Source organism: Bacillus rossius, assembly GCF_032445375.1.
Source record: "Bacillus rossius redtenbacheri isolate Brsri chromosome 9 unlocalized genomic scaffold, Brsri_v3 Brsri_v3_scf9_2, whole genome shotgun sequence".
Taxonomy (NCBI): Eukaryota; Metazoa; Arthropoda; class Insecta; order Phasmatodea; family Bacillidae; genus Bacillus; species Bacillus rossius.
In genome coordinates this window covers 35,833,931-35,856,020 of record NW_026962013.1, presented here as the reverse complement: position 1 = coordinate 35,856,020, position 22,090 = coordinate 35,833,931, and the positions used below count along the sequence as shown (strand labels likewise).

General features: G+C 35.8%; 1 protein-coding gene across 4 annotated transcripts in view; it reads left to right on the top strand.

Moving 5' to 3' along the window:
- The window catches only part of LOC134542983 (zinc finger protein 260-like), a 29,465-nt gene extending 8,827 nt beyond the window's left edge, over nt 1-20,638 (top strand). For all 4 annotated transcript variants that reach the window (XM_063387627.1, XM_063387625.1, XM_063387628.1 and 1 more), the window contains 5 exons: nt 1,470-1,737; nt 3,056-3,253; nt 6,158-6,325; nt 7,164-7,356; nt 8,152-20,638. In XM_063387627.1, coding sequence (XP_063243697.1) covers nt 1,470-1,737; nt 3,056-3,253; nt 6,158-6,325; nt 7,164-7,356; nt 8,152-8,469 — 1,145 coding nt within the window. In that variant the 3' untranslated portion in view covers nt 8,470-20,638. The remainder of the gene's footprint in view (nt 1-1,469; nt 1,738-3,055; nt 3,254-6,157; nt 6,326-7,163; nt 7,357-8,151) is intronic.
- The last annotated feature ends 1,452 nt before the right edge of the window (nt 20,639-22,090 follow it).

Here is a 22,090-nt window from a genome sequence, read left to right as displayed (position 1 = left end):
TTGAAATCCTTTTTAATGTAATTTCTGTTTTATTACCATTAACCATATAATCTTGTATCTGGTTATAAAGCATATACTAATTCAAATTTATAACTTCTGCAATATAATAGGTATTTATCTTGCACATCAAAGCACAATATTAATATTAAAAAAATTGTTTTCACCAGTCACTGAAAAAATCTACCTTAAAATGTAGTTCACAAAGTGTCCATCTGAGGAAATGTGCATAGGAATTTAAGGTTGTACATTTATATGAAACCATACCTTGTTACCATATCCACACCGTTATAGCCAGGGTGATTTTCTACAACTCTGTGGCTATGCATTTTTAAAAGACATAGTCATTGAAGATGAAGCCCCTAGTGTTTACTTGGATTTGGGCATTGAACTTGTCTCCTTTAACCTCCTGGCTCTCCTTATCTTCTCCATACATCCCTTCTAACTACTATATTTATCCTTAAATATTGGTGGTGCTCTTAAATCAGTCACTTTTCACAATATTACAACTGTACATACAATGTACAGACATGGAGCAGCTTATAACATCTTTTAAACATCATCATACTGTACATGTCGGGCACGGCTCCAAAGTGGAAAGGGGGAGGGGGGGGGGTGATGTGGAGGTGAAAATCCCTCCCGAGCTGATATGATTTATTTTGGAGGGGATATTTGTGTTCACCTAAAATGTTAAAATCATATGTTAAACTTTTTGTTTATCAAAAGTTGTAGGAAACTTTTTGACACCATAAATTTTTACATATTCCAAAACCAATCTCTGACTTTTTTAATGTCGTTTTTGCAGCTGCAGTGTTTTTCCCGACAAGTCTTCCTGGAGCTGTCCCTGCTGTATATAATTTTTTTAATTATTCTTGTGAAAAGTATATTGATGTTTGATTATCTGGTAAAATCGCTAATCCAGCATGGCCGTGGTTGCGAACATCCTGGATTTAAGTGGTCCCCGTTTAGAGAAGGTAAATTTGTAGCAATGGGGTTTTTTATATACTAGTTTATAAGGTGATATCTTAACTTTAGAGCGAAAAATTCTTCTACTTCAACCATTGTATAAAACTTTTTTCTTTATCATCAACGTGTTTATTGGCTCTCATGTAGAAATACCCATACTCTTTAATTAATTACTAAAGAAAAAACCAACTTCTTAAAAATTTTTAATAGGACAAAGAAATGATTTTTCTCTAGGTTAATGTCAAGGTCAAGTACATAAACGTTTTGCCTCTGAAATCCACGGATCTGTAAATTTATTCTTTCTGATACTATGAATTCTGTGTCATATTTGCTGATTTTGACTGTACGTTTACTGTATGTAAACTTCTTAATTGATTTTGTGTTAGTGGGTGTTTTTTTGTCTGGTCAATGAGCTAGGTGTGTTAATTTGTATTTAATGTGTTTAGCTGTTTCCCAGTACTGTTCAGTTTACAGTGAATGGTGATCTGAGGCTCGTGCTTTCGTAGGGCTGCAGGAAGATGGAAGGACAGCAGGTGAGACAGCTGATGATTCACACGTGAGTGCCAATCCTCAGGACTGGCGGAAGACCCACTGGGGCATCAAGTGTGACCACTGTGAACAGCTGTTCCCATTCAAGTCCCATTTCGACAGCCACTACCGGTCGACCTACGGCAAGAAACCCGTTTACATGTGTTCCTTCTGCAACAAGACGATGGAGAAGTACTCTACCTTCCGCTCGCACTGCTATCGCCACGTCACGGAGGGCCGCTTTAGGTGTGCTCTTGAGTAGTGACTTCATGTCGTGTCCTTATCGAAGCAGTGTTGGATTACCAGGGATTTGTTATATTTATTGAAAGAAAGAATGTAGAATTCAAGAGGATATCATAACTGTTTATAGTAATGTGTGCTATGCTTCTGGCTAGCATTTGTGATATTGGATTGTGATTATTTAAAATATTTTTCAGGTCCTGATCAAACTGACTTTTAATCTTATGTGGCCCCTTTCACATTCATACTGATTTGAATAGAATTAGAAAGTCCAGGTTCAATTATTGGAAATGATCACATTTATAATACTATTTTACTGTTTTCTGCAAATGTGGGATGGGTGATGTTAATCATAACAAGCCTAACATTTAAGCCACACATATTTAAATACAGTATTTTTTTTTTTTTTAAATCATTTGTTGTTGAAAGTGTTTAGGCTGTGAATATAGATATAGAGAGAGAACTTGGACTTCTGCATACTGTACCAAGATATAAATTTCTATATAGGAAAGTATATATATTTCTCATTTATACAAAACCATAACCACGTATATTACCTGTTAAATAAAAATGCTGTAAAACACATTTTTTAAATTAAATTTAATTTTCATTTAATCACCAGAAATGATATTTACAAACACAGAACATCAATAAAACAAGTTGCAAACACCTAGGGGAAATATGTATATTAACTTCTCGTACTTTGGTTCCAGATTCAACCACCGCCTGTATATGAAGAAAAAAAAAACATTTATTGGTCTTAAATATGGCGTATATCTTGGTACAGTACACAGACACACTATATATACAGGGCCGCAACTGGGGGGGGGGGGGGGGGGGGGGGGGCAAGCGGGGCATACGCCCCAGGCGCAAAGCTGTGGGGGCGCCGAAATCGCTTGCATTGTAATTCCTACTACAACTGGTAACTGGTAAAAAGTTTTTTAACTTGCATGCCAGGAATGTCTAATCTGATTTACAATATAATGTCTCAACATATTTAATGAACGAGTCTAGTGATTATACGGACTACTTATTGTGCATAGTGGGTTCATGCAGGGAAGGTACAGTAGCACAGAAACTGTTACATGTAGGTATGGAAAATGCTTAAATAGCACCAATTTTTCCGTGGGAGGGCCCCCGGACCCCCCCGCTTTATTTGTGTTGTATGTGCAAAAAAAAGAGTTGGGGGGGGGGGGGGGGCGGCGCATGAATCCATTCATGTCCCGGGTGCCAGAGACTCTTAAGTTGCGGCCCTGTATATCTATATTTGCTGCGTGGATGTGAGGACCGGGAGTGACGCTGTGCCGGGTCGCGGGCTGCGCAGGTGCGAGCACTGCGAGAAGGGGTTCAGTCTGCGCAGCTTGCTGCGTGTGCACGTGCTGGCCAAGCACACGACGGTGAAGCCCTTCATCTGTGAGGAGTGCGGCAAGGGCTTCGTCACCCGCCCGGGCCTCAACATCCACCAGAAGAAGCACAAGTTCAGCGAGCGGGCAGACTTCCCGTGCAAAGAGTGTGGCAAAATGTGAGTTGCGCCTGTTGCCCCTGCCGTGGTGGTAGATTTTTTTTTTTTTTTTTTTTTTTTTTGTTTGTAGCGAATTCTTCCAGATCTGTCATGAACTTCTGAAGTAGTGATGTGTCTTGTCTTGGTCCTCCGTTCCTACGGTTCTTAGCAACTTGGCAATTTAACCAAATCAAGAACCAATTCCAGTAGCTGTTAAATTTTTATACACATTCCTTTAAGCCACCAGTGCATATATATTATGTATATGTAGAGAAGGTGATTTATAGCATTTAAAATAATAACATTTAGCATTTTGAATTTGAAATTTAGCATTTTGTAGCATTTTTAAAAACAAGATTTAGCCAATTTTCTCATTTTACATTACTGAAGAAAAGTATATTTTTAAAAAGCATTAAATAATACACACATTAATTATTAACAACCACAGAAATAAAGATCTAACACAACTACATAGATAGCCTATCTTGGCAGATTTCCAAACAACTTTTTAGCACTTATGAGTGCAATAAATTGAATACTTAAAATTACAATAAATATTTTTTAGCTGTGTTCATGGCCATAGTTGATGTTATTGAAACTCGTTTTTTCAATTTTTGCCTTCTTTTGGTTTTCGATCATGCCAGAAAACGTTGCTTGCTGTTTTACCGACTTTTTTTCTTCATCCGGTTTCTCGGTGAATCTTTTTTTTTTTTTTTGCAGCCTGACGTCCCTCAGATTTAATGTGCTTTTCAAGTACACTATTTTTTTTTTCCACTCCAGACGGCGATTACATAAATTGCACATTAAAATATTCGTATCACTTTCTTAGAACTGTTCATTTTTGTATATTCATTTAATCGATCGCGAATGGAAATTACGTTTCGTCCCATTTTTATCATGAGAAATAACAGTATACAACACATTCATGAGTATGCACGTATTTGTAAACACACCACCTTCCACAGACTACACAAGAATGCGGCTTTCACATGAAACACAGCCAGAAAATGGGCGCGGCGAAGCAGAGATGTCGCAATATGGTGGCCTAAAAACTTGTACTCTGCAAGATGACGGACAATCTTCCAGCTAGTTGTTCTTTGCTTTGTTTACAATCGCGAAGCACGCTTGGCCATTTTTCATTCAATATTTACGAATAATAGTGTTGTGAATGACGTGGCAATAAGATACTTGTGCTGAATACGCCATAAAATGATGGTTTCTTTTGATACTGAACTGAAACGAAATACAATCGGTAAATAAATTGTGTAGAGTGAAGGCGAATCTACGTTTTTTACCTTGGTTTCGCATTTATCTCGGAATAGTCTAGATTTCACATTTTATAGCGGAAAAAATATAATTTAGCATATTTTCGCATCTATTTCGCGAAAACGAAAAATCACCATCCCTATGTATATGGTGTATTAAAGTGCTATTTATATATTCCTTCACAGCCTGGCACAATTTTGTTACTCTGCTTGCCAGTTGTTTTATGAAAGAACAAGGAACTGAGAAGAAAGAATAACTTGCTTGTTAAGGGTATAAAAATTAAAAACAATGGGTGGGGGGGGGGGGGGGGTGTTAACTGCTGCATCTCCAGCAGATGGAGAAAGATCACATGGCGAGACGGTACTGTATTGATTACGTCCCAACAAGCTAAGAGACAGTTCAGAAAGACTTCACTTGAGCTTAGAATTCTACTGAAGACAAATATACAGTACGACCCAAATTCAAGGGATGCCTGTACTTTGAAACAGATTAAACTTTTTATATACAAGATTTTTATTGTCCGGGTGTGTTGGTAGGCCCCAATTAACACAGTTAATTGAGAGTGCACTCTAATATTAAAAATTATTGTAAAACTTTTAAAAACTTCTCATCCTTAGAGCAAGTTCCCACAACTAGTACACCCAACTGAGAGCAGTGTTTTCAAATTGTGGTATGTTAAAATTTAAATATACAAATGTACTTAAGTTACACATGATAGTAAATGTGTTCCAAGCAGATGTACGTATTAACAAAATACTTAAAATGCAAAAAAAAAGTTGATGGAAAAAACTGTTTAGAGTCACTGTATACAAAAGCAAAGGAAAAAATTTATTGTCAATAATATCAACAATTGAATATAAATGCGGGAGGATAGACTGGCTTACAAATTTAACTGATCCTAAAACTGTAACAACTTGGCTTCGCACGTATACAATCTACTAATGTGTCATCATTTAGATTAAATAAGTAAATACTTATAACTAGCATATGATATGGTAAAAAAATTAGTTTTATCTAAAATAAATGCCTTAGGTACTAATATATTTAATATATTTAATACTCATTTTTTTTTGAACCAGTGATTACCGTGAATCATCCTTAGAAGATAGACACATGCGATCGTGGAGTTTTCTGTAGGACCTTTTAAGATATACAATTCTGTAATGCATTAATTTGATGGTTGTACAGTATAAGTCAGCATAAGCCGTGTAAGCACTCTAAATCATCTTTTTATGATTTCATTACAAAACATTGAGATTTCTCTACTATTTTTAAATACATAAACCTTCTGGAAGAAATTCTTTGAATGATAGAGAAAATTACATCAAAATCCATTGAATAGTTTAGAAGAAGTTAGCGAAGAAAGAGACAAAAGGCGGATTAACTTTGTTTTATACTATTTGAGGTTTAAACTACCTCTATTTAAAATTGTCTACTATTACTGATGAACTGCAGGTATTTTCTACAACTTTTGCAGCTCAATTACCACTTTAACATAACCAAGAAATCATTTTTATATATCCTCTTTTAACAGTGATTAAAGGTGATACTACACTAGCGAGTGTTGTATTCATTGTTTCTTGTTCCTAACTCTCTTTCAAATGTAATAGGCATAGAGGTTGGAGAAAGAACACGGAAGCCATTGCTGGTTTCTTGCAGCCTTCACACGAGGGGCGGGCTCACGGCGCACCAGAATGTCCACCGTCTGGGCCGGCGTTTCATGTGCGACGTGTGTGGCAAGACGTTCACGCAGAAGGTGAACATGCAGCAGCACGTGAAGCACCACACGGGCGAGCGGCCGTACGCCTGCGAGAAGTGCGGCAAGTGGTGAGTGTGCCTAGCCTTCGCACCGCATTTTCCAGCGCGCAAGACGAACATTTCATGTCAGTTCGAAGTGTTTGAAGTTACTGCTTGTCCTGTATGAGAGGTCGTGTGTATCGGTATTTATATTGTTGCAAGGATACTGCACACCGGCCAATACTTTTGCTGCTGTTGCACAAAGATGGGAAAGCACTATATTTACAGTTGTATCCGTACTAACAACCTCCTTTTGTTTTTCTCTGTCTGTCATGTTTTACTTTGTGATATGGCCTCTTTTGTTTGCTACAGGATTTAAAAGCAAATAGATATATCTGATTTCCCCCTTTTGTTTATAAAACTGATAGTTAACCAGCGCCAAAGTTCTCATGTACTTTTCACGAAAAGATTTCCAGGCCAGCTGTATGTTGAAAAATGTTATCATGATTTGTTTTTTTTTATATAGTTGGCTGGGTTTCTTTCAGGTACATGTCTGCTGTCAGCACACCAATCATAGCAATCCAATGCGGGAACAAATGTGTCTTTAATGGCCCTGCCAAACAGGGCAGTGGTTTCTCTTGCAGACAGCTGCCAATTATAAGGGGACAAATTACTAGCATGGGCGTACCTTATTGCAGTCTAATGAGCGATCAGATTATTTCACGAATAATACAAATTACCAAAGCAGTGAGCGACTAAAGGATCTGTGATGGCTTCTTTACTTTCCTCACTATTGTAAACATTTGTAACGGTCATGGAAAAACACTACTACGTACTAAAAAATAATGTTATAATAATGTAAGTGTAACATCATTTGAACATACTTAGAGCTCATCAGGCAAAGCAGTGTCCGTGGTTGTAATTGCAGCTTTGCGGAGAAGTCCCACCTGAACCGACACTACAGCTTCCACAGTGAGAAGCGACCGTTCCAGTGCAAGGTGTGCATGAAGAACTACAAGACGGAACGTTGCCTCAAGGTGCACTCGATGGTGCATACAGATGCCCGGCCGCACGTGTGCACCTACTGCAGCAAGGGCTTCCTCAGCACCACCAAGCTCAAGGTGACTGTTGGTTGCCTGTTTGCCTCGTTCCTTCTCTTTTACTGGCTGTGTTCTTACGTCCCAAACACATAATACCAACTCTGATAATACTGTATTAAGTACTTCTTCATGTTCTGCTGTCCTGTATTGTGCACATGTTTGCTGGTCTGTGGCCAGAAAGTATTCTATCCTCATACAGCACATTTTCTAAAAAAACTGTGTTGTTGTGAAATTGGTGTTCTGTCTCTCCCCACAAATTAGTTGTTGGAGCATTTGCTTGTCAAGTAAGGTGAACCATCCATCCTTAGACAGTGTTATGTAAAAAATGGGTTAACCCACAAACATTTAGAACTGGGTAATTTGAGTTCAAAGTTGAACACACAATGGCCAGTGGGTAGGGCAGTGGGTTGAATGTTTGGCCACTAGATGGCACAGTAATTTGGAATGTTGATTAAATAATTTTTGCTTAACATAGTATCAGATTGTACCTGCAAGCTGTCTTAACAATGCTTTTTTTTTTACATTTGTTTTTTAACTCATTTTTGCATAACACAATTTGTTGGATGTTAGGTGATGGCTTATTTCATGCAGGGGAAAAAAACTGTGGTTTAATGTTTTGGCTGAAAATGACTTTCAGTTATTTAAAATTGCTTTATTTAAGTTGGGACCAGCTAACTTTAATAATGCCAAATAATTAATTTAACCGTCTGGCGGACTTGCCTTATACTCACGATATGGTGAGGTTGGGGTAGTTTTCGTGCTCGTGTCATCCGAGGAAGAGAGCTCGGCCTAATGCTGGACAACCGGTGTCCGCAGCAACACTACAACATCCACACGGGCGAGCGGCCGTACGCTTGCAAGTTCTGCGAGCGCACGTTCACCAACTACCCCAACTGGCTGAAGCACACGCGGCGGCGGCACAAGTCGGAGCCCGGCGCCATGCGCACGGGCCAGGCCGTGGCGCAGGCCCCAGGGCCCCTGGGCCCGGGGGCGCCGGTGTGCGAGCTGCCGGACGAGAGCTTGCAGTCGGCCGTGTGCCTGGGCGACCCCGGGGGTGCCCCGTACCTGTACGCCCAGCCACAGGGACCGCTCTTCCCGGACCACATGCTGGGGCTACACATGCTGCCCATGTGATTGCACAGAGGCAGCTGTAGCCAACTGCCAAGTACATCGTAACAACTAATTATTTTACATTCATGCATTTTGTATTTAATGAATGTCGAAGCATTCAGTTTGAAGGTGGTCATGTTTGTGATAATTAAACCACTCAGAGATTGTGTACAATTAGTAAAAATGTGGTATAGAACACGGAAATTAAGAAAAAAATGATAATGGTATTTTTTTTTTGTTAAAACAATTATTGAATTAGTGCTGGGCCGATATTAGTTTCATTTTTGCAGATATTAATAAAATTCTAATTAGAAGTTTATAAACCGGAGCCGACTTTTGTCGGAAAATTAATTACTATTCAGTTGAATAACATTCTGACCAATGGGTCATTATTAGGGATGGTGATTTTTCGTTTTCGCGAAATAGATGCGAAAATATGCTAAATCATATTTTTTCCACTATAAAATGCGAAATCAAGACTATTCCGAGATAAATGCGAAATCAAGGTAAAAAAACGTAGATTTCTCTTCACTCTACACAATTTATTTACCGATTGTATTTAGTTTCAGTTCAGTATTAAAAGAAACCATCATTTGATGGCGTATTCAGCACAAGTATCTTATTGTCACGTCATTCACAACAACTATTGTTCGTAAATATGAATGAAGAATGGCCATACGTGCCTCACGATTGTAAACAAAGCAAAGAAAAACTAGCTGGAAGATTGTCCGTTATCTTGCAGAGTACAAGTTTTTAGGCCACCATATTGCGACATCTCTGCTTCGCGGCGCCCATTTTCTCGCTGTGTTTCACGTGAAAGCCGCATTCTTGTGTAGTCTGTGGAAAGTGGTGTGTTTACAAATACACTGGAGTCCCGTTATAGCGAGGTGTCACGGTTCCGGGTTTGATCCTCGCTATAACCGTGTCCTCGCTATAACCGAATTGGACAGATTTTGGCCCCCAAAAAATAAAAATTAACCGAAAATAGCATAAAAATTGGGTTTAAACCTGTATAATTGGAAAATAACAGGTTATATGAACGAAATATTAATTTCTGTGGGCAGATGTGTGAATTCTCTTTAAAACGATAACCCACAAGTACGGATGCAATCACCAATTGCGTCAAAATAACCAGAATACCCTAACACGCCACGTAAGTATAGCATCTCAGCCCGCAATCGACTACTCGACTTGGCCCGCGGCCGACGTAGCATTGTGCTGCTATCTATTGTCGACGCGGGCTGTCTGCTGGCGGCCATGTTGGTTCGGGATGTTGCTAACAGGCGGCGCTAATGTAGCGCGACAATTTAATTCCTTACAGAAAAGCAGGAGTGTGGCAATGCACGTACGCCTCAAAACGAAATAGTCGCTGGAAAACTATTCTTTTTTCATTTAAAGAAACCTGTTAACTTTTTTAGAAAATAAATTTAAATTAAACTCAAACTGGACAGATACCCCAACAACTGACCGAAACAAAAGTTACAAGAAAACTGTCCTAGCTATTCGGAAATCAATACGGTAGTGCCTTCTATTTGTCGGATAGTAAAATAAATAACGTGACGTGATTGTAAATGTGTCACGACTGAAATAATTCCAAAAATTGTATAAATATTTGTGTATTATTAACGCGATCAATTAGCAACAAGTATAAAGACGGCTCTGACTTTTTGGCCTAACATAGTTATAAACAATGTTATTATTCGTTAATGAAAAAGTCCCAAAAAATTAATTAAGAGCATTTATATTTAAAAAAAAGTCCACATTGTTATATTTAATGGCGGGAAAAAATAGATTTTCTCTATTTTCTAAATAATAAGAAATGCGTATAAGTATATGTATAGTCAAAGGCTTGGTTTATTCGAGTCGAGCATACCTGAAGCCAGCCAGTGATGCTGTGACTGTGAAGTCGCACGCACGCACTGAGTTTGGGCGTTTGGATGATAGCCGGCTTATCTTGTAGCGACGTAGTCAGAAACGAAACAAAGGGACTGCACTCTTTGTAGCCTAGCGGTTGCATTACACACGCACATATCCCCAGCACGTTCAGCATTTGTTATACTGAGTTCACAGGAATAGAATAATAATAATGAACAGACAACTAACGGAAGTTTGATAAAAGAAAGGATGGGATTCTATTTTTAAAGCCACGTACTTAGGTGGCGACTGCGAGGTTGAAGAATGTGACAGGTGTCAACGGCAAGATGTCTAAGGGTTGGAGATAAAGCTGACAAACCACCAAAGCGCGCTTCACGCGATCACGCTATAAATTCTTCAAAAAGACCTCGTTATAGCCGTTTTCTCTCTATTACCGTGCTCGCTATAACGAGATTCTAGTGTACGTGCATACTCGTGAATGTGTTGTTTAATGTTATTTCCCGTGGTAAAAATGGGACGAAACGTAATTTCCATTCGCGATCGCATAAATGAATACGAAAGTGAACAGTTCTACGAAAGTGATACAAATATTTTAATGTGCAATTTATGTAATCACCGTCTGGAATGGAAAAAAAAAAAGATGTACTTGAAAAGCACATTAAATCTGAGGGACATCAGGCTGCACAAAAAAGATTCACTGAGAAATCGGATGAAGAAAAAAAGTCAGTAAAATGGCAAGCAACGGTTTCTGGCATGATCGAAAACCAAAAGGCGAAAATTGAAAAAACAAAAAAAAAATTGAAAAAACGAGTTTCAATAACATTATTTGTGCACTCTACATCAACTATGGCCATGAACACGGCTAAAAAATATTTATTGTAATTTTAAGTATTCAATTTATTGCACTGGTGGGTATCATATTTACCCACAGAAGAGTCGCCTTTGCATATAAATTGGATCATAAAAATACAACCTTTTTGCCGTAAGGGTCGCCCTCAATTAAGTGTCGGACCATATATCTGTCTACATTAAAGTACAAGTGAAGTCTGTTCCGTATCTCAGCTTATTGGTGCGTAAGAAATATGGCACTGGTGTTAATCTTTGATCCTCTTTTTGTTTGCTTTCTGTGCTTCTGTTTTTCTGTGTAGAAGGGATTGAGGTCAGCCCACAATTCTCCACCTCTCCCCCGGCTATTGTATTTTTTTAAACCACTCCACTTTCAGTAAAGAAAAAAAAGGCAGCAAGCTACCTTTTCTTGTCAGTTTCTTTTATAAAAACTAGCACGCACGCACCTTACCTTTGGTGAGAAATTTGTGCGGGAGCTGAAGAATGTAAAAAGCTGGGCCTTGAAGTGCGGCTTTCAAAGCACCAACCACCAACGATGGCTGTAATTTTGTCATGGAATGTTGCATCCTAAAAACCTGTCGAAATAGACACGTGGAGATTGTGCCAGTTCACGGACATTTACAAGTGTGGGGTAGGGCGGGAGGGAGGGATAACTGCCAACACCGCTACAGGGCCTCATGCACTCACAGAACACATACATACAAACTCGCTGGTTTATTTTAAGATTTTCCCCCCTCCAGCCGAATGCCAGCCCAGCAAGTCACATCACTGCGAATGGTTCGGCGGCCGGGCAGACGTTGCACAATGGTGTTATTCACAGTGCTTTTCACGCACTGCTAGGATATTTTAACTAAGCAATTTATACTTACTCGTATATATACTTATTAAAAATCAACACAGTAAAGTTATTTACATACATATTCAAGACACCGCAATTATAATTTTTTTCCTCAAAGTTATAAATTCACATAAAAAGTCACACTACACTTTTTTAAACTAAAAATCTGCATAAAATATGTGACCCATACCCATACGTGAGTAGATACGGTAAGTCAATATGACTCATCAGAACCTAACAAAAGGTGTAACACTCAGGAGCAGGGCAAGAGAAAGTGGGAATATTAGTAGTACCACACTCTTCACTCTTGGGATAGCTTTAATGAAGGTGTTCAACACTGTTGCATTTTTTGTCGTGCTGGAAAAAACAAACTGTTTTCTCTCAAACTCATTATTTCATTCTTAGATTCCACCTAAGACATGGACACTAGTCAATAAAGAATTTCACTAGAACCCCGATCTTATGTATGCTCATGGTTCCAATGATTGCATTTGTAAAATCACTATTGGGGGTGGCCCGTTTTCACTCCTCCTCCCCTTCTCTCCCGAAGAAAAATATTGTTTAACTTTTTGAACCAAATAAATCTTGTATTATTGTGTGTATTTGGTGTTAATAACTAAAGTATCATTAAATATTAAATACTATTAAAGCAATGAAAAAAATAATCTCCGGCTACGGCGTGTGAACGTGGAATGCACGCTGGCCCTCGCCAACAGGCAAACAGGCGGCCGCTCACTCGCCCCACCACCCACCCTCCTCGCCGCTTCGTCCGGTTTCCGATGCTTGCGTCTCTCCTGTAGCAAACATTAAAAAATATCTACTGTACATTACAGCATGTCAAGTGGTGTATTCGTACCTGCCTCTCTTACACATTGTTATTCCTATAATCACATGAGTAGTGATCTCTTCTAGTTTTCAACAGCACTACTACTACCAACCTGGTTGTATTTTGTTGTAGGTGTACACATTTAAGACATTTCTCACCTAAAATAAACAAGCGAACCACGTACAGAAGCATGTAGTATTTAGCCTAGTTCTCCTGCTTCATACTTTGCCACCACTGATACTTTTCTCCTCCCCTCTTTTATTAATACTACCCAAGGAAATGCCAGCATTCATTCCTTATGGGAGAGATGGAGGAGGGGTGATAAGAGCAACAGAAATACTACTGATTAGAATCCACTTGCCCAAGGCTTGGTTGATTAGCTGGAAGCTTCTCCTTTTCGGCTTTATAACTTAAATTTTAACAGCTCACCATTAAAATTGATTAAAAATGCACATTACCAGAATCAAGGGGAACAAGCACATACCTAGTTCCATTTACACCTACACTGTTTCATAAAAGTGGTCATAGGCGTATGTGGTTAAGGAAAACACTGCGCTGTAATGACAAACGCATTCATTAAAAACACACTGTACATTTTAATGTGAGAAACCCCCGTGAATTTTTCTGAAAGTAATTGTGATTTATTTGTTCGTCTAGAAGGTTGAAATAAGCATATGCAGTTGATAAACTATGATCGGTGCCTACAAACAGCGTCACGTGTGTCATATTTGAGCACTGTTTACTGGCGAACCTCCCCAGCAGACGGGAGGAATGTGACATGTGTTAAGATAATACGTACTGTGGGTTGCTGGCGATTAGCTCAAGGGAAGGAAGTCACTGCTGATCATCTTTTCTTTCTTCTCTCTTGCTGTACACGGTTGCAGTTGCTATGCGTCATGTGCCGCAACTGTTGGAATGCGGAGGGAAATGTGAGTATAGTTCATTTGCGGTAAAATAAATATTTTTATGGCCCTGCTAAATAAATTTTTCCTTTAAAAAAATTTCAAAGTTTGTGGTTTTCCATCAGAAATGCCACATGTGACTAATAAACACAGTATGCATACCTATTCCATGTTTTTTTTTAAATTTAATTTAATGTCTGATGCCATAACAACTTGTACAAACTTTACTAACAATAAATGGTTCTTGCATGGGCCTTACAAATATATACGTATATATATTTTTTTATACCAGGAATAGACTATACATGGTGTTTTGACTTTCGTGGGGATGTTTACAGTTTCTCATGGAAAGGCTGTACAAGGGGAGTGAATGTTGGAATGTTGAGAGGGGGAGACGAGATGTTACATGTCTCTGAGAGGAATGAGCTTTAGTAAACCAGGAGAGAGAGGGGTAAGCCATTTGTCATGATGGTGCCGCTGCTGTCAGCCTACCTTTGCGCGCACCCATTTACGTCTCAGAAGCTACCGCTGCTACATTATTAAAGGAAATGTATTCTTCCTCTTCCTGTTTTTTTTTGGTTCTTCTTATAGGAACATAATTGAGAGTATTAAAGCACTCACATAATATGTGCTGTGTGTTGAACAAATAACCAATTTTAATTTTTATAAGTTTACACTGTGATTTTTTTCATTTTTTAAAATATATTTTGGTGTTAAAAGTTTCCGACTTTTTGATGGTCCCAAAAAATGTATTCGTAAAATAGCTGCTTCGTAAATTCAGAGTTCTAGTGTATTTACTACACTTTGTAATAGGAATATTTATGTAGCCTACAAATGTCATATCCTTCCATCTGTTAAGTTTTGCTTCTAATGTGCATGGTGACCATGCACACTTTTTTTAATATTGCTCAGTTTAACAGAACCATGGAATAAAAGTGAAAAAGACTCCTTAGGAAAAAAATTCCAATTACTGGATCACTGTGATTTTGTGTCGAGTCCACAAAAATCTGTGATTAAATTTCCCTGACTTTCTATAGCAAAAATTTCAAATTCATCACACTATTTTTTTTAAAATTGTTGAATACTTATGCAATAAAAATAAAATCCAGCCTCCGCCATCTCCGTAGCGGACTAGCTTTCTATCCACTGCTTTTATTTCTTTTCATATATTTTTTTGAACAACATTATTTGCAAAAAAAAAAAGATATATACATATAATGAAAAAATACACAGTATGAATGTTTTACGAAAAAATAAATAAAATTTATAAAGTGCTTGCTATGCCCTTTTAGTTTGTGTATGGGCATGACTCTGCACTAAGTAAAACATCATCTGAAAAAAAAACAAAAAAACTTCCTCAGTCTTGGTTTTTGCAGACCGGAGCATGACATTTCCCCCTCAAATTATTATCACAAAGGAATTCACGTAACTTTTTCAGGATGTAAATGAAATTCCTTGATTAAATCTAACTTTCATGTATTACCAGAATGTGGACACCTAATATTAATTAATTTTACCTGACATTTCAAAATTCTCAAAATTTGTATGATCTTGACAGCCAAGAAACATGTAATGAGTTTTTGTGATAGAAATGCAAACCATTTCTTGAAGTAGCCAGTGGCATTGCAGTTAATCCTAAAAAGTTTCAGTTCTGCAATAAATTAAATTCTCATTATTTGTACAACCCAAAAAGATTAAAAATGTAACTTTGGCAGCTAGTTATGCAAAAAGTATGCGACTATATATATTTTTCATTTCGTGAGATTTAAACGATTGAAAATGTCTAAAAGTTGATCAGTGATTAACATAAATCTAAAATCATGACCTGGAACGGGTCATACACCCTTAAATGTTGCTCACAAATTTGGTTACTATTAACTCCTTTGTTAATTTTTTTTTTTTTTTAAATTTGGGTTCAATTTTTTGTAATAGTATTGTTATTGTAAATACAGTGGAACCTATTATATATTTTCACATATCTACAAAATATTTAACAGTCAGTATTAATTATGTTCATTAGTTCATTATTAAGTACCAAAACCTGGGTATTTTCATGTATACTGTAATGAAATTTATCTGTACATACATTCAAAATGTAGCATGAGCACATGCAATTGAATGTATGTATTATTGTATGTGGATACAAGTGTTTTGAAATCATACTCTTGCCATGTTTATAAGATGAAATTAGTATTATTTATCTTAGTTGTAAATACGTAATCAATGCAATATGTGATTATATTTTTAAAATAATACAAAGGTTTTGTGTAAATCAAGTTTTTCGGATAGCTTGATCTAAAAGTATAAGGAATTTAAATTAAATCCTGATTTTGAGATTGGGAACTGGAATAGGAATTGGTAGATATTAGAAATCGGCCCAACACTAACTAAAAATTTCTTGAATCATCCTTTTTAAATTTGGCATTTAAAAACATAAGTTTGCATTACATGAATAGTACACCAAAAAGTAGAAACCCATATGAATTTTTGTAGTGGTAGTACGTATTTATAGGTGGACATTGTCTAAATTTTTTCATTAAATTTTTATAGGTCAGCATTCTATGTTAACAAAAATATTTGTACGTAGTTAATTTCTAGAGGACTAGTTGTGTGTTGATGGAACTTTTCTACAATGCTGTATTACCTGTGTTAAATCTGATACCTGATACGTTCAGGTCATTTGTACTGTCTGAGACACGGCCATCACTACGGGGTGTCTCAGTAGTTTGATATTTCACATTCCAAGTTGTGCTGCACAGTTTAGGTCAAACGTGCAAGACTGATGTATGTATTAGAACCGAGTCTGCTGCTCATATGTTCAAACTTCCTGATATAGTCAATGTATAGAGACATCGGAGACAATTTACGTGAACATTTCAGATAGTAAAACCGGTATGAGCTGGCTAAATTGAAATGTTACTTTCACAAGTGCTGGCAGTATGTTTTATTTAGTTAAACCTTGTTTTAATGAATATTCACTTCCCTAAGAGTCGTCTGTGTGACCAACTTGAGTGTACTAAATGATACAACCAAATTTCTAACTTATTTAGAAACAAACTAAATTGCATATAAAACTTATTTATTCATTAAATGACTTTTTTTTTTGCAAGTCTCAGTTGGGAAAATTAGATGTTCAGATTATCAGTTTATTTCATAATTTGATGTGTTGTAAGTAAAATTACACCCTAACTGTACAGAAGCTTAGGTCAAAATAGGCAGAAAACTGGGTCAGCTGACTAGCATGTGGTGTGAGAAAGCATATGCTTTACTGTTTAGAAAATGAGGCAGCGAAACATTTTTAATATTATAATGGGCAGACCTGTTTTTATGAAAACTATAATTTACAATAGATATTGGTTAGCCTGTAAATTTCCAAAATATCACAAAGAGTTACAGTTTCACTGATCAGTAAATACCATGCTTTTTCTTTACAGCTCAACCTTGATAAAGATCTGTGAACGACTGATGGTTGTGATGTCACTGCAAAATGCTTGGTTTACAAAACAGAGTTTTATGCATTATGCCCACATGAAGAGGGTTAGGGCAAAGCATTCTTATTTCTTCAGACTCCAGACAAGCAAAGTGCAACGAAGGAAAAGGTAGCAGCAAAGAATGAGCTGTGCACTTAAAGAATAGCAACCTACTTGCTTGTGCCCAAGTTTTGATATATTTTCACGTGGTTGAGAAACACCACTTTAGAAGTTTAAATTATGTAATTTAAACCATTTTATTTTATAAATTTGCATTGACAAATGAAAATCTGGCCTCTGGAAGTTTCCAACACTTCATAGAAATCTGTAACAAATTTTAATTTCAGACATTAAAAATAGCAAGAAAAATTGTTTAAAAATTGGTTGTAGAATTTTATGGTCCAAAGAGTAAAGTGAATTTTAATGTTCTGAAACATGTAACAGTATCACAAGAAGTATCAGGCTGCTTCTCATAGGAAGACATGCTTAGAAATAACATATTTTTTTGTGGGTGCAAGCACACTTTTTATTAAATTGTTGGACTATCTGTCCCCTTGTGTCAAGAGACAGCAGTGTAGGTAGCATTTGTTGGTGGGGTTTGGGGGAGGGAATGCCCCCTTCCCCTCCCTGTGTACATCCCTGGCAAGACAGTTGTGAACTGTTGAGTTGTTTGGCTGTGTTTGCCTTCTGGCCGCTAGGTTTACTTGTTAAAATATGTTAGCCACCAGTTTGCAGTTCAATTTTTTTTGTCTGAGGTAGAATTGAAAATTGAATTAATAGTGTTGTTCCGTAGCAATACGTACATATCATCAGTATTGAAACCTGCTTGAAAACCATATAGCCAGAGCATTAATGTTTTACTATCAGCAAAACAGGCTCAGATTTTTTTTATTAAATATCATTACAGAGAGTTTTGTGCCTGAAATAAATTTGCCCTTGTCTAACTTGTGTGGGGGTTTTTGTGGCAATTTAAGCATGGTTACAAGTAGTACATACCTATCCATAAGGTTTGCTATGGGATTTGCATTGAATTGCAATTTGTCAAGAATTTCGTGTTTCCTTGAGTTTTAAACAACAGTATTAACTTTCTGGAGATGATGTTCCTGTATTTGTTTAAAAAAGTTTTTTTTTTAATATGCATTACTAATCAAATAAGTACTAAAAGGTGCCTGATTTATAATTAGCAGTGTAGACTGGGTTGATTGTGTGAGATATACATATTTCAGCATAGTACAATTTACACAGATTTCATTCAGTTTTTAAAATTGAATTTGTAACAAACTTTTAATTATAATTTTGAATTTATAATTTTATGGATAAAAAACTTCTATTGGTTATAAGATGAATACTTTTTTTTTGATTGATACATATTTTACGGTTCTCAGGGGAAATTGTTTTTCAACAATTAGGGATGTTTAGATTATAGTAATATGTACCTACCTCAGAATAGCAAATATCAGCAGAAACATGATTGTAAGTCAACATTGTGTGCTTTGAATCACAGCACAGAGTTCAACTGATTAATAGTAGATGAGATTTTGTTTAAGCTGTGTTTCATTCTTCAAATTTTTTATGTTTTTATCATTTTATTACTTTTGTTTCAGGGTAGTAACATAAGTTTTATTTATTTTAGGTTTTATTGATAAATATGTCATTAGATACTACTGTTAACAACATTATCTGATAACTGTAATTTAAGAAATACATACATAATTAAATTTGATATATTAATTGTTATGCTCATTATTCAGTAAAATGTTTATTATGCATTTAAAAAAAAAATTTGCAATGCATTCAACTAAAGATTTTAAGTATCTGTGTGAATATTATACATCAGGCACAATATAACATGTATATTTCAGTATGCATTGTGTGGACCCAACTGTGCTATGTAAAACACACCCCTTTACTTTATTTAAGCCTTCAGTAGTCGATGGCAGAAAAAGTTGTTTCATCACATGAGAGGGATTTCTCCATACCATGTTTTTTTTTTCTGGTTACTCATCTAGTATAGTTTATGCACTAAACGTTCTATTCATATATACTTCACTATATGTAAGCTAATAAGTTTATTTAATTGATGCAAAAAAGGAAAACAATGAAAGAACCGTAACAAATTAAGCATATTCAAGTTTTATATTTGTGACTTATCAAATAAAATAGCCACGCCAGTTAAAAAAGAAAACAAATAAATTGAATAAGCTCGAAACACAGCAAACAATTTCCATTCAAGCCCATTTTAGGTTAAACAATAAAGGTTATTCTAGGAATCTGTGAAAAAATCCAAGCATCATTAGTTGCTTCATGAGACTGTTGCAGGTAGAACAGGGGAATAATAATATGTTTATTGGCTTATCATCATGCAATATAATTTAAATTAATACCAGTTTGTGATGAAAGGCCATAGATGAACTCAGCTGCAGAGGAAACCAGAATTCAGATTGAAGGTGTCAAGAAATACTCATAATTTTTTTTTTAAAGTGAAGGAAATGCTTATTTAGCGACCCCTGACAGGTTTGCAATGGACACCTTGTATGGGTTTTGCTCTTTGTTCCAATTCTTGATGTACAGGTGATGACACGATTTCTCTTTTAGGTTTCTCTACAAGTCACAATTTTAAATAATGCTAACAAAAGTTAAGTGATTGAATATATATGTAAATCTCATTGAAAAACCAATTATTTTAAAGAAGTTGTTTAATCATTAATAGCTTTAGCTGATATTATGTCTACTTTGTGATGAGCTTTACCTGTACATATTGAAAGCCAAGGCGGCAGTTGTAATGGTATATATTTAGCAACTTGACAATACTGTCATGGATAGATAGAATGATATTTTTATATGAATTATTTTAGCACTTAAATAATTTGGGATTACAGTTATAGGTTGTGTGTGCTTGCCATTTGCTTGAATACAGTTTTTTTTTTTTTTTTTTTTTTTTTTTTTAATGCTATGTTTTGAGATTATATCTAGTTTGTACAATGTACGTATTTTATGTTTTAGTTTTGTTAATGAAATATATTGCATGTCACATTATTCATCTTAAGAAATATTTTGTACGGAAAAGTTTGTAGGTGGAAGAAAATATTTTGTTAGTTTTAATAGAATAAATTGATGAGAATGTAATTTTTATAATGTGGTATTTGTTTTTTGAAGCAATTTTTACTGAAATAATTATTTCTACCTAGATGCCAAGCAATTTCTTTCATTTTCCTACTATCTGCCCTTTCAATGTTGGTTTAAATTAAATGGTTATATTCAAGTGTACCTAGTTCAAATCTATCCATGGTTGAGCTTTTTCTGTATCACAATATGAGGCAATTTTTTTCATTTCTATCCAAAAGACCTTAAAATATGCTTAAAAATCTAATTAAATTATTATTTAGGGTGGCCACTGTTTTGGCAAAACCAAATTCCTCCCCCCCCCCCCCCCCACACACACACACACACACACACACACACACACACACACACAGGCATGAAATGTTACTACATTAATATAAAATTACGTAGTTAACCATTTTGGTTGCATCAGAGCTAATAAAATATCTATGATTTAATATTATATAACATGAAAAAAAGATTAAAATAAAAGTATTCCTGTTACAGACTATATTACTACTGTGATAAAAGTGTTTTTCCTTAATATAAATTAGTAGCTCTCGTATTTTGTTTAAACTACCTATGTGAGTAGCAATCAACAGCAAAATTAAAAGAAAAGACCACATTGATACAAATAATATAGTAAAGCATAAGGGCACAACTAAAATTGCTTCTGCACTGCCAGGAATAAAAACACAGTGTACGCATAACAATAATAATTAACATAAACAATTAAAATTCTCATGAAAATTATTATTAGATGAGCTTGTTAAATAATGTTCCTACCTTTAAATTCTTCATAGAGCCCTTAAATCACATATTTTGAATTGTAAAAGTACCTCTCTAATTGTTCTTCCTATATTTTTATTGTCTATTTTCTATTGTTCTATCAGAAAATTGCTTTAATACTTGCTGTAGAACAAACACATCTGAAAACTAATTGAAATGGTAAAATCTTCATAAACAGATATATGTTCTTTATTGTCTATGCTGTATTGGAATAGCTACTTCCTGCATAAAAGAAAAATATATGGCATCATCTGCAGGTCTGGTTTCTTTCATGTTAAAAATTATTTTTATTCTGCAAATGTATCCTCTTGTCAATATATCCACATGTCAAATCATGGTACTATTAGTTTTCGGTTGTGGCTTCTGTTTACTATTACCATCAGTAAAAATATTCAGAAGTAAAAAAAGAAACACAAGAGAAGAAAGAAATTGAGCGATAAGCTTTCCCTCCCCAATCGGACATTCGACGGCAATGGCAACCAATACGTCGCACGTAGTGTTAGGCACCATCGACTAATTTATACTATATTATTGTATAATCAATCATTATTTGTACTGCACTATCGAATAATTATTCCATAGCTTTAGTCTAATAACTTTTCATTCGCTGCAAGCTACAACGGTGTTCTTACTGACAACTGAATATGTCTGAACAACTAAAAATGTAAAAACTGTTCCTATTACTATTCACTCTGCAAAGATGTGATTGTTTATGTAAATACCAATTTTTTAACTATATTTATCAGCTCAGTGTTGAAATAACAAAAATTACTGAGTATCGTATATATCTATTAAGGTTAAATGTAGTTTATAGTATAAATATTTCAATAAATGTAAATATTTCAATAAATTTTAAATATAAAATATTTATAACACAAAGTAATAACAAAAAGTTATTTATAATAAACATACACCTATCCATCACTTAGCACTTCTTCAGATTGCGCGGATTCATTTAGCACAATGTTAATTTTACTGCCCCAGCCTTGAATAGCAC